Source organism: Pan troglodytes, chromosome 14 (assembly GCF_028858775.2).
Source record: "Pan troglodytes isolate AG18354 chromosome 14, NHGRI_mPanTro3-v2.0_pri, whole genome shotgun sequence".
In the NCBI taxonomy this organism is placed as follows: Eukaryota; Metazoa; Chordata; class Mammalia; order Primates; family Hominidae; genus Pan; species Pan troglodytes.
This window is the reverse complement of record NC_072412.2, coordinates 22,942,044-22,958,790: the sequence shown is the minus strand read 5'-3', so window position 1 is coordinate 22,958,790 and position 16,747 is coordinate 22,942,044. Positions and strand designations below refer to the sequence as shown.

General features: G+C 42.9%; 1 protein-coding gene across 6 annotated transcripts in view; it reads left to right on the top strand.

Moving 5' to 3' along the window:
- MIPEP (mitochondrial intermediate peptidase) overlaps nucleotides 1–16,747 on the top strand; it is a 166,869-nt gene that overhangs the window by 125,023 nt on the left and 25,099 nt on the right. For 4 of the 6 annotated variants that reach the window (XR_010150381.1, XM_024348473.3, XM_024348474.3 and 1 more), the window contains 2 exons: nucleotides 11,863–11,984; nucleotides 15,424–15,497. Coding sequence is in view for 3 of the 6 variants with exons in the window: in XM_024348473.3 (XP_024204241.1) it covers nucleotides 11,863–11,984; nucleotides 15,424–15,497 (196 nt within the window). In the remaining 3 variants the exon portion in view is untranslated. Of the gene's footprint in view, nucleotides 1–11,862; nucleotides 11,993–15,423; nucleotides 15,498–16,747 lie in introns of all 6 variants that reach the window. The other 2 variants (XR_010150380.1, XR_010150382.1) reach the window with 1 other exon arrangement.

The window sequence follows — 16,747 nt, the reverse complement described above, 5'->3', positions numbered from 1 at the left end:
GCTATCCTTTAGAATGTGCAGTTAATAAGCTCTGGAATGCCTTTACATGGGAAGTGGGGGGGCAGTTGTTACGGATTCCTGGAGGTGAAGTTGTTTTTATTGTCTTTATTAATTTAGTTTCATCTTATCAGGAGCATAATCCTTCGTAAGACACACCTCCTAATTGCACATGTCTGGCTTTTTACCTCTCAGGCAATGTAAAGGAAAGTTAATAGGATGTACTTTTTAATAGGATCTTAGGGGGATCTTTCACCACTAAAATGAGAAAATAAGTTTGGGGAGCAGCAGTTATTCAAACCAAGGAAGTTGAGTGAATCATTTAGAGTTACTAGGTAAGGGTTAATAGGTAAGAGACACTGAAATGAGGATGTGGCTGTGCAAACACCACATTTCACAGGTTTCAGATGAAACATGACTGTTAGGGAAGAGTCTGTGTAGGAGTCATGCATTCTTCAGTATTTCACATACACCTTGGCCTAAGCTTATGAGAAGCTAATAGCAGTATTATTTTAATTTTGTTTTGTCACTTCAGAAATGCAGACGTGTGTGTGTGTGTGTATGTGTGTGTGTGTGTGTGTGTAGTCAGCAAATTACTTACATGTTACCTATTTGTTGATAACTTTATAATTTTACTGATTTTTGAAACTGGTTAATTATAGAAAAAGAATTTGAACTTACAGATGTAAATTGTTTCCAAATTATAGTCATTTATGTCTAATATTCTTACTCCTTTTATCATTGTTTGTGTAAATATTTATTGAAGACGCCCCACTAGTCACTGATACAAAGAGGTGTCTGATGTCCACCCTGCTTAGAAAGGATTCTGTTAGCAGCTGACAAACTGGACCATCCCGAGGACCAGCACAGTGCACACTTTTCCCTTCCCTTCTCTCCTTTAGCCCATGCCATAGCCCTAGGAGGTGGGTGTGGCCACGGTCAGGGTGGTTGTGGGATCTGGTGTTGGCTGTGCAGCCGGTAAGTGCAGAGCCTGCATTCCCATAGCACTTGTTGCAGTGTGACTGTCCGGTGATCCCGGATTTACTGTCTGCACCCCTCAGTGACTGTGCAGCCATGAGGTCAGGGTCCTCTCTAGTGCTGGCCAGTTGTGAATTCAGTGAGGTTTGGAAAGATGGATGATTTTCAAGTCTGTGTGCCTAGTGTTTATGCGCCATGCAGAGGTACAGAGGAAAGGGTGGTGAGCACGCACAAGACACAGGGCAGGCCCTCACTGCCATGGCCAATGCTGAGGTGAAGTTAGGACAGCCTCTCCAGTTTTCTCTATGAAGACTGTAAAGGGACAATACAAACTCATTAGAAAATAATAAACTCGTGTGTTCTACCCCCTCTTCAATAAATCTTCACACTAAAATAATCCCAGGTGTTGGCTGATTAGATTAATGGGGAGGGGGCAGTGGCGGTCTCTGGTGGGGGGTGAGTGGCTCTGAAGGTGAGGACTCCAGCCCGATTGCAGGACATCAGCCACACCAGAGAGCACCTGGGGGAGGCCAAGCCGGCAGGCAGGGGAGTTAGGCCCTGATTGAGCAAGAGGGTATGGAGTGGGAGTTCATCTGCACAGACTTCGATGCTGAGGTCCCAGCTGCCTGGGGGCAGGGGGACAGCAGTGAAACCGGTTGTTCCAATTGTGCCTGGAATTGGCACTGAGACAGCATCCTGACCACCTCCCCTTTTTTTAATCATCAGAGGAGGTCTTGTTGAAGAAGCATAATTTGAAAAGACATTGAGGAAAGTGAGAATGAGCCATATGGATCGACCTGGGGGAAGAGTATCTGAGGCAGAGAGGAGAGAGCTAGGATTAGGAGCTTACCTGGAGGCTACTGGACCAGCAAGTCAGTGGCATGTCTGGAGCACAGTGAACAACGGGAGAGTGACAGGAAGTGAAGTCTGAGCAGGACAGGGTCTGAGGAAGCCATTCCAGGGTTCTGCTTGCCTGGTTAATGAAAGAAGTCAGTAGGCCCTTGTCTTAGCCCATTTTCTGTTGCTTATAACAGAATACCTGAAACCGGGTAATTTACAAAGAGGAGTTTATTTTTTACAGTAATGGAGGCATGTAAATCCAAGGTTGAGGAGCTGCATCTGGTGAGAGCCCTCCTGCTGGTGGGGACACCGCAGAGTCCCAAGATGGGACAGGGCCTCACATGGCAAGGGTGCTGAGTGTGCTCATGGGCTAGCTCAGGTCTCTCTTCCTCTTCTTATAAAGCCACCAGTCCCACTCCCATGATAGTCTGTTTATGAAGTCAGGGCCCTCATGATCCGGTCACCTCTTAAAGGCCCCACCTCTCAATACTGCCGCTTTGGGGATTAAGTTTCAACGTGAGTTTTGGAAGGGACCATAGCAGCCGTATGTGACATCAAATTGTCCCATTTGTCCCTCTCCTTTTTGTATTGCAACTTTATCTAACAGGGTAGAGGTGCTGGCTGCCTGATTCCCCACGGCAGGCGGAGACCTGGGTTCTAAAGCTATGAGCCCCTACAGGAATGGAGCCTCTGCCCACAAAGCCCGGTTATAGCCCTCCCCCGACACACCTGCTTCCTTGCACACCTGTGTGCAATCTGTGGGTGATACACCTGCCCTTGGACTCCTTCCCATTGAGAAGTTACTGTCCCTTCTGCATCACTTTTTGTTGTACTCTATGCCTGGAGAGAAAATCTCATGGTCTACAAAGGGCACTCATGTCCTTTTCCATTTTTCCTTTCATGGATTTTCTCTGATCCTATGCAGACACACCTCCTTTACTGAAGGACTTATGATTATCATGAAAACAAAAACAGAACCCTTCTTGTCATGTGCCTCAGGGGTTTCATTGACTCCCAGAGCTGCCTGATCAGGGTTCAGACACAGTACCTGTTCCTGCAGAGGCCCCGTTGCTGTCCTGGGCTGACTCTCCTGACCATGGACGTCCTTATTTTCTGTGTTACTTCTCTGACACTTTCCCAGTGTTAGCATGGGTTCCTTTAGAATGACGGGGCAATTTACCATTTTCTCAGCAGATGTTGGAGGAGAGAGAAAAAGCAATGTTAAAGAGTTTTGACTGGGAAGAAAAAGAGCAAGTATTTGTTGGTTCTGGTTCTGGTTCTGTGGTTGTTGTTTTTCATTTGTCTTAATTAGATCCATGTTACCTTTCTATGTCTCATCTAATAAATGTATTTCCATTTGAGTCAGTTACATCCCTGCTCTGCTAGTAGATTTGCTTTTGATAGACACAATCCTGTATTTCCAGGGGTTTTTTAATATTACATATAAATTACGTTAACAGTCGAGGTTAGCATACTGAAGAGATGTGCTCCTAGTTAATATTTTCTGTGTCATTAACATTACATCTGCCATACTACTTTGTGTGGGTTTTTGTTTTGTTTTGTTTTTGAGACAGAGTCTCACTCTGTCACCCAGGCTGGAGTACAGTGGTGTGATCTCAGCTCACTGCCACCTCTGCTCCCAGGCTCAGGTGATCCGTCTTACCTCAGCCTCCTGAGTAGCTGGGACTATAGGTGGGCTACCACGCCTAGCTAATTTTTGGGTTGTTTTTGTTTTGTTTTGTTTTTTTGGTAGAGATGGGTTATCACCATGTTACCCATGCTGGTTTCAAATTCCTGGGCTCAAGCAATCTGTCTTCCTTGGCCTCCCAAAGTTCTGGGATTACAGACATGAGCCACCGCGCCTGGTCAACATTTTAAGCTATAGTATTTACTTAACATAGCTTGTGTAAGAACTTTCTTTTCAGCTGTAAAAATAGCTCTGTGGTGTGTTTTGATATGTATTTTAGCAGACATGGTAGAAACAAAAGTTACAGATGTCATACATACACAACATGAATGTGGCATAGACATCAGTTTTGGTGTTAGTGATGTAAAATCAAGCCGGGTATAAACTTGGCCTCCCCTTGCCTATCAAGCTAGCAGATAGAACCAGTGAGCTGGTGTTCACCTTTGAGTCCAAGGTGGTGATTCCAGTCTTCACCTTTTCAAAGCTAGCAGGAAAGGAGAAAGAGGACAAGGAGGGCGAGTAGCTTCCTTTTGCAGAACCCAGCTGCACATGTCACCTTTACTCACAGTCATTTTCAAGAATATAGTCGCACAGCCACACGCCTCGGGGCATCTGGGAAATGCAGTCACTGCCACAGCAATCGAGAGCCCTGTTCACACTTAGCAGGAAAAGGGTATTATTCTGTTTCTAAAAGGAAAAAGGGGAAAATGAAGGAAGGAACACTTACTAATCTCTGCCAGTAGCCTTGGGCAAATCACTCTTTTCAAGTCTATTTATAAAATATAAGCTAGTAAAATATTTACAAAAAAAAATTAAAAAATATTTACAAAGGGCCAGGCGTGGTGGCTCACACCTGTAATCCCAGCACTTTGGGAAGCCGAGGCAGGTAGATCACGAGGTCAGGAGTTCAAGACCAGCCTGGCCAACACAGTGAAACCCCATCTCTACTAAAAATACAAAAAAATTAGCTGGGCATGGTGGCACGTGCCTGTAGTCCCAGCTACTTGGGAGGCTGAGGCAGGAGAATTGCTTGAACCTGGGAGGTGGAGGTTACAGTGAGCCGAGATCGTGCCACTGCACTCCAGCTTGGGCAACAGAGTTAGACTTCGTCTCAAAAAAAAAAAAAAAATTTACAAAGATACTGCCCTTCAAACATTTTCACAAAGACACAAGGTATATCTTTATACACCTTCCATATTTGCAGGCGTTTATTCTCAAAATAGTGTTTTTAACCTGTCTCATTTAAAAAAATAGATATTGGTATTAGTTTTCAATTGCTGTATAAAAATTTCTACAAATGTAGTGGCTTAAAACAGTGCCTATCTCACAGTTGGTTTGGATCAGGAGTCAACACAGTGTGGCTGCTTCCTGTGCCTGGGGGTCACACAAGGCTGCAGGCAAGTTGCTGGCAGGGCTGCAGTCTCATCTGGGAGCTTGGCTGCATCACCCAGGTTATTGGCATTATTCATGTCCTACAGTTATAGCACTGAGGACAGGCTTCTTACCGGTTGGCTCTAGGCTACCCACAGGTCCTAGAGGGCCCCCCAGGTTCCAGGGTCCTCCCCCAGACCTCTGACAGTGGGCTTTCCCAACATGGTCACCTTCTTCCTCTAGCTAACAAGGAGTGTTCTAGAGTGAGCTTGCTAGCGAGATGGAGACATCATGGATAACACAATGTATTCACAGGAGTGACATCCGGAACCACTGCCATATTCGGTTGGTTAGGAGCAAGGAGCAGCTTCTGTCTATATTTAAGGCAGGGGATTCCACAAAGGTGTGACCATCAGGAGGATGGGTCATGGGGGCCTCCTGAGAGTGTGTCCACCACAATAACTGTTTCACTTAACAACACTTTATATTCCAAATGGAGAATTCCTGTCTGTTGGGCACTGTTATTTCATGGGTTTTGGTAAACTGTCAGTAGGGACTTTTTATCAGTTAGAAGCACTAGTCTCCAGTGATGCATGGAACATGCCCACACATTGAGAGAGTGAGTGAGAGAGAGAGAGAGAGCATGGATGTGTGAGGCAAATAGAAGGATATGTCCTCTGCTCTACATTGTGGTTAAATCGTTAAACACTTCTGGAGTATCTTTTTTAGCAGACCAGTGATATTGTACACAGAGAATGTGAGAACTCAGAATGGTCTTTCTATGAAGACAAGCTCAGGAACTTGCTTCTTCCTGCCTTGTTATCCTGATTACAACAGGTGCAAGTGTGAACAACAAGACTATATGAGCTCATACAGTATTACTAGCCCATTGTTTGTTTAGAGTCTCTAAGGCTTGAAGGAGATAACATACTCTAGGAAGCCCTACTCAGATTCTCTGCATGATCCAGACCTGGAGATGTGGTACCAAAATTAGCCTGAGAAATCTTACATCATCTATCAAATAATGTAGTCAAAGAACTATTTTTAAAAACCATTTACAGCCTAAGATCCAAATTTGTTTTTAACACCGTAGTATCTTCTTATCTGCAAAACAGATATGGTAGATGCTCAAAAGAATCCAGCGAAGAAAAATACTTCTGAAATAATGAATAGGATTATTCCATATCAGCGGCCTTTTTGGATGGTTGTTGTGTGGTGGTCTTGAAATGTACTCTCTCAGACAGTGTCACATCATCATTGGTATATAGTCAGTGTATTTAATATATTTCACTACCATTCTTACCCTAATACCACTCACTTCCCTAGTCGAAAATAAATTACTTAAGTGAAACTGCCCTTGTAGTACAACCCAATACACCGGTCTTGTAAACCAGAAATATTATTCCTGGACTCTGCATCTCAGCCAGATGTCCAGTTGTCAGTAACATTGAATGTCATTGTGAAAGAATCCCATGGTGTCCATCTGTCCATCCATTCATTCAGCAGATTGCTGTCGAGTTCCCGTTGTGCTTCCAGTACTGCAGTAAGTCCAGACATGGGCACAATATGTAGGCCATGCCCTTAGGAAGTTTATAACACACATCAGAGCAATAGGTTGCATTTCTATACTCGTGGTTTATAGGGGTCCTCCGCTTATTCTCAAGGGATATGTTTCAAGGCCCCAGGTGGATGCCTGAAGCTACAGATAGTACTGAACTCTATATATACTATACATACATACCTATGATAAAGTGACATTTATAAATTAGGCACAGTAAGAGATTAACAGCAATAAGATAGGACAACTTATATACTGTAATAAAAGTTTTATGAATGTGGTGTCTCCCTCTCTCAAAATATGTAATTATGTTACACCTGCCTATTTTTGGACCGAAGTTGACCATAGGTAACTGAAACTGTGGATAGGAAAACTGCTGTTACCTTTTCACTTGAGTTGGGAGGACTACTGTATAGTGTCCCTCAGTATCTGTGGGGAATTGGTTCTAGGACCCACCCCCCGACCATGGATACCAAAATCTGAGCATGTTCAAGTCCTGTGATTGGCCATGTGGAACCTGCAGATAGGAAAATTCAGCCCTCCATAGATGCAGGTTTCACATCCCTGAAATACTGTATTTCCCACCTGTGTTTGGTTGTGGTTGCAGAACCTGCCAATATGTATTCGACTGTATTCATTGAAAGAAATCCACATATAAGTGGATCCACTTGTGTTGTTCAAGAGTCAACTGTATAATGTTCCAGTGATAAAATCATTTTAAAATAAATTTTAGCTAAAGCATTTCTACATTTATAGCTGGACATGAAGAAATGGTATACTATTTAAGAGTATAGTTGGCCGAGCACAGTGGCTAACACCTGTAATTCCAGCACTTGACAAGGTAAGCAGATCACTTGAGGCCAGGAGTTCAAAACTAGCCTGGGAAACATAGAGAGACCCTCATCTCTACAAAAATTTTTTTTAAAAATTAGCCAATTATGGTGGTGCACAGTTGTGGTCCCAGCTACTCAGGAGGCTGAGGTCTGAGGCTACTTGAGCCCAGGAGCTCCAGGTTACAGTGAGACATGCTCATGCCTCTGCACTCCAGCCTGAGTCACAGAGTGAGACCATGTCTCTAAAAAAATTTAAAAAGAGTATAATTGGGAGAAATGGTTAGTTCCGTTATTCCATATCTAGCACACAGTTAATGAGTGCTTGCTCTGCACTAGCCCCTGTTCTGTGTTTGAAACTGAAAATAGATAGTAAGTAAATGGCTCATTGCTACCTTTCCATTTCTGGCCCTGGAAAATCGTGGCATTAGAGTAGGGCTATAGGCAAGTAAAAATGATCAAAGAGCCTTCCATTCTCTGAAGTTCTAAAGCAAGTGACCATATCCATGGGTTTCCTGACAGGCTGCTTTGCTGGCTCCAAGTTTTGTCTTTCGTATGGGATCACTGAGATTATCTAATTCAAGGAAGGTTTAAATAGGCATGCCTTGGGACAGCAATAGGATTTGAAAATCTATGTCTCTCACCGTAATAAAAGGAAAACTACAAAGATGTTTGCATGGTTTGCTTTTGAAATGAGATCCACACGTTAAATATCCTGAAGGAAGTTTGAAAGCTTTATCCATCTGACAAATATCCCTTAGGAAGAAGAAAACTTCAATTTAAAAGGAAGAGGATATCATAATTCCAGAGCTTAAGATGAAATGCTGTATTTTATTTTTCCAGATGAATGAGTGAAATGGTAATAAGGACTTAATATTAGGTTGAATTAGCAGGAATTCAGCAATTGTGTTCAAACAACAGTGGAATTGTAGGTCTTAGCCACAGACTTGCAAACCTATGATGAGAGGTGTCAGGTGGAGATAATTTATTTAGCATGTCTTAAGGTGTAGTCCTGAACCCAAACCTGTAATTAAAGAGCAAGACACAACGGGGCATGTGTGTGCCAGAAGACCTGGATTCAGGCAGGGGGATCAGGATAAGGCAGACCCCTGGCTGTCTAGGAAATGATGCATGCACAAATCCTGATGTCTCTTTCTACCATTCTGAAAGGTCTTATTTTTATAACTCTGTTTATGGGGGATGTGGGAACTCAGTTACGAGCTGATGAAACCAGGGAACTTAAGACATTTCTTAGCTCAGATCAAATGCCACTATTGAAGTGGGCCTGCTTTCAAGATAAAACAAAGCTGTATTCAGCTTGAATCTAAACAGAATTAAACTCTGCTCTATACTGCAAAGGCTGCCAAACTAGTTCTGGCAAATCACCATGAAGAAAATGTTTCAAAGACAAAGCCCCTTAACTGTATGCTACAAATTCCGGGACTTCCACCCTGAGAGACGCTTATCATGAGTAGTACAAGCGCTCGTATCTTGGTGGAGTATCAGATTAAAACAGCAGGCTGTATTCCATTACAGAAGATACCCTCACATCCAAACTGCTTCATACGAGAAAGGCTACCAGTGGTCCATGAGTTCTCATCATTTAGTAGATTAGGATTCCAGCATAAAAAGAAAAACTGACAAATACCCCTTTTAAATAAGACAGAGTACACTGGACTGTGTATATGTTGTAAATGAATTCTAAAAGCCTTTTGACTAAAAATGTAGTTATTCAAAGTTTGTTATACTAGAATGTAATTCATAGATGGTCCTAGTCTCTTTGCTTTCGTTTTAAATAGCACTTGCATCTTAATAGGATGAAAAGTACGTGTCTACCTTTCTCTGCCCTTCACTATGCTGGAGGGACCTTGCTGGCAAAAGACTGTGCAGGCCACATTTTGAGTGTCCAGCTCCTCCCACCTAGGGCACAGCTCTACCAAGGGCATGGCATCTGTTGCACCTCCAGCAGCCTCAGCCCCACTGTTGGTTGTGTTTTCATGGTACTGTTTGGGGGTGGCACTTGGGCCTGAAGTTGGGGTATCCTGTGAGGTAGGATACAGGTCTAGTTGCTGTGCGAGAGACCCAAAACAATAGCTGTGCAAGTGCCCCTGCCCAGCACAGGAGGCGGCTGCCCCATTACAGGCCCACACTTCTGACTGGCTGCATCCCCAAGGAGGAAGGGGCATGGATCATTCCTTCAGGACACCACTCACAAGGCGCCCACCTGACTTCCAATCATATCTTCTTACAGAAAGAGGAGAACGGATGTGGAGGTGCAGTGTGTCTCTGAGGTGCTGCCCCCATGTCCTAAATTGATTGCAGTGCTCCTGCACACCTTCTTTATGACAGAGCCCTTGCTGAGCCCAAGCAAATTAGTTGTCTTGGAGAATCGGACATAACCAGAGAGTCACTAGCATTGCCATGCGTCTTTTAAGCCACTGTGTAGTGAATACAGGGAGTATGCTGCCACGTTCCTGTGATGAAGTAACCATATTTTTAAAAATGTTTCTTCCTTGATATGTTAACTAGAATTCACTTATCTAGTTTATAGAGTTGTAGCAAGGATTATACTTTGTTTATTCTTTATTTTCTGGGGAGTTAACAGATTTGTTAGAGTGTTGTTATCATGGTTAAAAAAAAGTTAAGCTTTTTAAAAAAGTTGTTTATTTATTTTTTAATTATTTTTTTTTTTTGAGACAGATTCTTGCTCTGTCGCCTAGGCTGGAGTGCAGTGGTGCGATCTTAGCTCACTACAACCTCCGCCTCCCGGATTCAAGCAGTTCTTCTGCTTCAGCCTCCCAAGTAGCTGAGATTACAGACTTGTGCCGCCACGCCTGGCTAATTTTTGTATGTTTAGTAGAGACAGAGTTTCACCGTGTTGGCCAGGCTGGTCTCGAATTCCTGGCCTCAAGTGACCCAGCTGCCTCAGCCTCCTGATGTGCTGGGATTACAGGCGTGAGCCACTGTGCCCGGCCCAAGCTTCTATTTTTTAAAAGAAATGTTTATGTCAGATAAAGACAGAAGAAAGTGGATGATTGCTGTGTCAGATTTGTTTCAGAAAAGTAAAAATGTTAAAGTCCTAAGTGTAGCCTTTGAGGACAGTTTTCATAGTCCCAGTCTTGGCTGGGGTGACGTTACAGCAGATATACCATCGCAAGCTCGTGTGCCGTGCTTGCATAGCCCTGCACCTGCTGATGAATTGGAATGGAGATGTTTTCCACTTTAGCAACAGAAAAAGAGCAGTATTCGTAGAAAAAGAAGTTTCTAGTGGAACAGTGTCCTTCCATGAAAATCCATGTGGCTTTTCCTATCATAACTACATCATTGTCCTGAGATAGAATGGATGCTCTCTCTCTGTGCCAGACTCCAAATTCTCTCCTCCAATGTTGATGACCAGGCGTTCCAAGTGGGTCAGAACAGATGTGCACCTCCACCCGGCTCCACCATTGGCACTCCTGCCACCGTCTCTAGGCTGTCTTTACGTTTCTGTCACAGAAGTGAATCCCAAAGTGATGAACTTGTACAAAACAATTAGGTGTCCGCTTCTTCCTTCTTATGATTAGAAAATAAGTGGAAGGAGCTTAGAGAAGGAGGGACAACAGTTTGTTCACCCTTCTTCCACTGAGAGGCAAGTTGCTGGTGGTTATCTTTGGTTCTTAGCATTTGTCTCTTCTTAAAAAAAAAAAAAAAGAATGCATTCCCAGATTACCCCTCTTTGTATAGTTATGATTTTTAAATTCTGTCCCATTTTTCTTCTGTTCTGTGACTTTTTGTTTTGTCATAAAATGTAATTATGGTAAAAACATGGAAGGTTTTTGTGTTACAGAAACTAGTTTATGAAAAGCAGTTCATGCAACAGAGAATCATTGCAGAGTACAACTCTCTGAACTAACTAAATTATTAAAAATAAATAAACTCCTGACTTTACTGTTTTTGTAGATAGTCATGTGAAATAAAATGTATTATAATCAGTGTAATTAAACTCACTTAATGAAGAAGAATAACCGTATATTTGGAGCAAAACATATACATCTATATATGATTATATTTATGTGATACAAAATTTTATTTGTGTATGTCTTAGTGTGCTAAGGCTGCCTTCACAAAATGCCAGAGACTATGTGGCTTAAACAACAGAAATTTACTCCCCACTGTTTTGGAGGCTGGAAGTCCAGACCAAGGTGTCAGCAGATCTGGCTTCTCCCGAGGCCTCTTTGGCTTGCAGACAGCCTTTCCTCTGTGCCCACGCCCTGGCATCCACCTTTCCTCCTCTTCCAAGACACCAGTGAGTTTGGGCAAGGGCCCAGTCTAAGAGCTTCACTTTTACTTAATCACGTCTTTGGAGGCCGTGTCTCCTAATAAGTCACATTCTGAGGTATGGCTTTGGGTTTCAACATGTGAATTTTCAGGAGACACAGTTCAGCCCCTAACAGTGTATAAAATGTGAAAATATTGATATCATAGGTGACGTAGCCTTCTAGGGTAGAATGCAAATGAAAGCATTTACGGGTCTCTCTGTGTCTCCATTGTGTTCTCACATGTGATATTCTCCAAGTGGAAACTGACTTGTGTCCCATGCTGTGTCTCTCTGTTCTTGGCAGGCCTGGCAGCTGCGATTCAGCCACCTCGTGGGGTATGGTGCTAAATATTACTCTTACCTCATGTCCAGAGCGGTCGCCTCCATGGTTTGGAAGGAGTGTTTTCTACAGGATCCCTTCAACAGGTAAGGGGGTAAGTTCTAAAATGTCCTCATCTTGGACCACAGTAATTCCCCACTCTATTACATCTGGAAGTCGGGCTCGAGAACTGCAGCCCACATAACACAGCCAAACCTGGCAGAAAGTGGCAGGCTCCCCACACAGCCTCACCCCACTTGGCCATTCCCACCCAAGCTTGCTCCTGCTTCCTGCAGCTGACCGGTGGCCCTGGACATCCCCCTACCCTGCAGCCACTGTGTAGAGGTGGCTGTGTGGTGCCTGAGGGAACCCTTGTATGAGGGCTCTGTGCTACCTGAAGCAGCCCCTGTTGCTCCTATGGGTTTTCTTGGCTTTTCTGACCTCACCACGTGATACGGGATGCCCATCTCTTTCCACAGAATGGAGGCAGAGCAAGGCACTGGAGAGGCTGGGAGCATTGTCGGGAGGAAGTAGGGGTGCCTAGGATCAGAAGTGGTTAAACTTCCATTGGGTGGAGAGGTACAGGAGATCCCTTGCTTCCTGGAGGGTGTGAGGGATTCTGTGCTGTGGCTGGGGGATGCAGGGGATCCCGTGCTGTCTAGGGGGGTGTGGGGGATCCCGTCCCGTGCTGTCTTGGGGGTTTGGTGAATCCTGTGCTGTCTGGGGAGGTATGGGGATCTTGTGCTGGCTGAGGGGTTGCGGGGGATCCTGTGCTGTCTGGTGGGGGTGGGGTATCCCATGCTGTCTGGAGAGGTGCGTGGGGTCCTGTGCTGGGTGAAGGGTGCGAGGGTTCCCGTGCTGTCTGGGGAGGTGCAGAGGATCCCATGCTGGCTGGAGAGATGTAGGAGATCTTCTCTTTGCTCCCTGATTTGGCCTCCTGATCCTCCTAACAGGACTCCCTATAACAATAGGAACCAAGAGGTTGTCAAGTTTGGGTCCTATGATTCCTTAGAAGGCTCTTTCTTTGAAAGAAAACCAGTAATTATAATCTGGTGTCAGAGTTGTTTATAGCATTTATCTTCTCACCACACAAATAACTACATCTCCAAATTCTTTTCAGGGAACTTTGGCTGATGAGTGCTATTTTTACTGCTTTATCTTGGTTTTTAGAGTGTCCTAGAGTTTTCACATAGTATTCACAGCAGTCTTGGCAGAAACCAGCACGTTTTATAAGAGAAAACTGAGGCTCAGAGAAAACAGTTTGTTCAGACTTCACCAGTAAAAACTGGACTAAGACTATAATCTAGGTCTTCTCCTTCCTGGTTTCTTCTCCCTCCCACCTCCACCTCACCCTCTCAGTCTGTCATACAATTTGACATAGACTTGGATTTTTCTCAGCAGTTAATAATCACATTTGTTTCAAATTATTTGAGTCTGAATGTGATGTCATAGAATTTTTAAATATTTTGCAGCTTGGTACTCACATGTATTTTGTCTTCTACCCTTTGCAGACTGTAGACGTTTGGTCTGCTCTTCAGATTTTATTTTTAAAAGATCTTTAGCCAAACTTGACATCAGTAAATCAGTTTCAGGGATTATAACTTTTTACTGTAGATTTCTGTAAAATAGGCAAAATATCATCTTGTTTGAAGTATGCTTTACTAGAAAAGCACATACTATAAAATATATACGTTTCTAAATATTTATATCTTGTTTATGTGTACATTCTTGCCTAGACATGTAGTTGCCATACTTTTATGGGCATATTAAAGTAAGCTAGTAAAAATGCTCACTAGACTAGAAAATTTCTAACCTCTGTCAAAGTCTCCTTTTTGATCTCACTCCTGAGAAATAACCAGGCTGGAGCCTACATCAGAAAGTCAGGCATTGCAGAGCTGAGGCAAGCCAGGAGCTAGAGGCCTGTGGGGAGGGATTTGATTTAGGGTCAGGACACTACATCCCATGGCTGAGAAGGGCCTCGGAGCACCCCAGGCCAGGAGTCAGGCAGGGCTCCTCAGCCACCCCTGCCCCTGAGGGGAGGCGCCACCTCAGTCCAGGCTTCCTGCTTTGCTTAGCACTCACTTCAGGATGTGACCAGGGCTAGTGTTTGATGTCAGCATGTTTTTGATACTGTAATGCTATCAAAAAGTCTGATTAAAGACCATGTTCACAAAATGACCCACATGTAAAGAGGCTCCAGAGCTTCTCAAATGGAAACAATATCAAAATTTATTTAACCTGTCTCATCATAGTATGTAGTCATGTATGTTAAAGGAATTGCGTTTTTCATAAAATACAAAAGAGTAGTACTAAATAACTTGTTTCCAGGTCCCATTAGTTTGGAGGATTTATGTCTGCAAAAATTATTCCAAACCTACCTTCACATATTGTCATTAACAGTGTTCCTTGTGGAACTCCGTCAGGTAGGCATATCCAGGTGACACAGAGTACCAGAAGATGGGAACAAGGCAGCCTCCACTGTGCCTCTACCACCAGCACACTCCAGTGGAGTTTGCTGATCCGTTAACTGTTATCCTGAACCAAGGTTTTCTGGTGTAATTAACCTTTTCCTGCCAGCTTCTCTTCCTTCACTCTTGTTTTAGAGTGTTCTTTTTCTCTTCTTTATTAGGTGCCATCACAAATTATTTCTTAATGGTATAATTTCAAGCCTCATTTAAAATAATCACAAAACTATTTTTATAGAGAATAAAATGTAATATTTTACTTATTCTGTAACAGGAGTCCCCAACCCCCAGGCCACAGACTGGTACTGGGAACTGGGCCACACAGCAGGAGGTGTGGTGGGTGGGTGAGCGAGTGAAGCTTCATCTGTATTTGCAGCCGCTCCCCATCCATCTCCTGTTGGATTAGTGGCAGCATTAGATTCTCATAGGAGCAGGAACCCTACTGTGAACTGCGCATGTGATCCTTATGATCCTCTCACAAGGATCTAGGATGGGCACTCCTTATGAGAATCTGAGGCCTGATGATCTGTCACTGTCTCCCATCACCCCTGGATGGTACCATCTAGTTGTAGAAAAACAAGCTCAGGGCTCCCACTGATTCTACATTATGGTGAGTTGTATAATCATTTCACTATATATTACAATGTATAATGTAATAATAAAGTGCACCGTAAATGTAATGTTCTTGAATCATCCTGAAACCATCCCTCCCCCATCAACCCTCGTCTGTGGAAAAATTGTCTTTCACAAAACCAGTCCCTGGTGCCAGAAAGATTGGGGACAGCTATTGTATAATACATAAGTTAATTATTTTTATAAAGTGAGGTCTCTTGTTAACAAAACAGATAGCCAAAAGTATAGTTATCCTCTTACAGGGAATATGTCACACCTGGTTTAATTTATTTTAGAACAATTTAAAAGCCAGAATTTGATTTTTAGAAGCAAGAAAATAGGGGCCAAATTGTCACATGGTGGCAGCTTTTATGAATATGGCATCAGTGTGGCTTTCTTTGAGAATTCAAGACAAGTGTGAATGGAGGCTGTGCAAGCAGGAGTCTGTAACAGATCCTCTCTTCCCCAGGGCTGCCGGGGAGCGCTATCGCAGGGAGATGCTGGCCCACGGTGGAGGCAGGGAGCCCATGCTCATGGTTGAAGGTAAAACAAAACCAAAATGGCACCATCTATAATGAAAGCTGATTTATGTTTTCTCCATATGTTTTTTTCATTTAAAGAAAATGTTTTAGGCCAGGTGTGGTGGTTCATGCCTGTAATCCCAGCACTTTGGGAGGCCCCAAGGAGGGTGGATCACCTGAGGTCAGGAGTTCAAGACCAGCCTGGCCAACATGGTGAAACGCTGTCTGTACTAAAAATACAAAAAATAGCAGGGCGTGGTGGCAGATGCCTGTAATCCCAGCTACTCGGGAGGCTGAGACAGGAGAATCACTTAAACCCAGGAGGCAGAGGTTGCAGTGAGCTGAAATCGTGCCATTGCACTCCAGCCTGGGCAACACGAGCAAAACTCCTTCTCAAAACAATAAATAAATAAACAAATAAAAAAGAAATGTCTTAGCTGTGCATTGTGTTCTAAGCATCTGTCTCACTGTGTCCTAAGTAAATTAATTTTTAGTTGCCATGATTTATTCAAGTACCAGGATAAAGATTCAGGTTTTAGCTTTCAAAGTGTTACTTATACTCTAATAGAAAAATTTTTTATTTGTCATAAACTCTTAGAAAATTTTCCTTTAGATTTTAACAGGTCACAGTGTTTTTTTAGCCTAAAGAACTCATTTATTTTTTATTCCTTTATTTCTTTTTCTGAAAGTTTAAAACTACATATTTTCAAGAAATTCCAAGGCATTGGGTTAGATTTGTTTTTTTACCTGTTGAAAAATTAGAACTTAGTATCTTTAAGGTATTACAATTCTTTTTTTCTATGTAATTTTCTCAGTAATTTTTTATTTGAGTATTTTTACTGAAAATTTAATTGTAAATGGAAGTGATCATCATGATTTTTCATGTATGAATATAAGAACATTGAAACATGCTTACAAATATTTATAGGAAGATATGAATGTTACTAGATAATTGCAATATATTGATGGTTATATTTGCAGCTGAGCTTGACTATCTGAAAAGTTTTCTGGCTATCTGAAAAAGTGCATATAGGAAATAACTTTCAATATTGGAGAAGTGTTTTCATTGTAGTAATTGAGTGTGTCTGGGTAGTCATGAGTGTGATTTAAATGTCTCCTTGCCTAAGACTGTTGAATCTAATGCCTGTACTCCTTTTTAGCAGAATTCCAGATTCTTGCCTTCAGCCATTCATTTATTCAGCAAATATTTGTGCAGTGCCTTCAGCCATTCATTTATTCAGCAAATATTTGTGAAGTGCTAATTATGTGCCA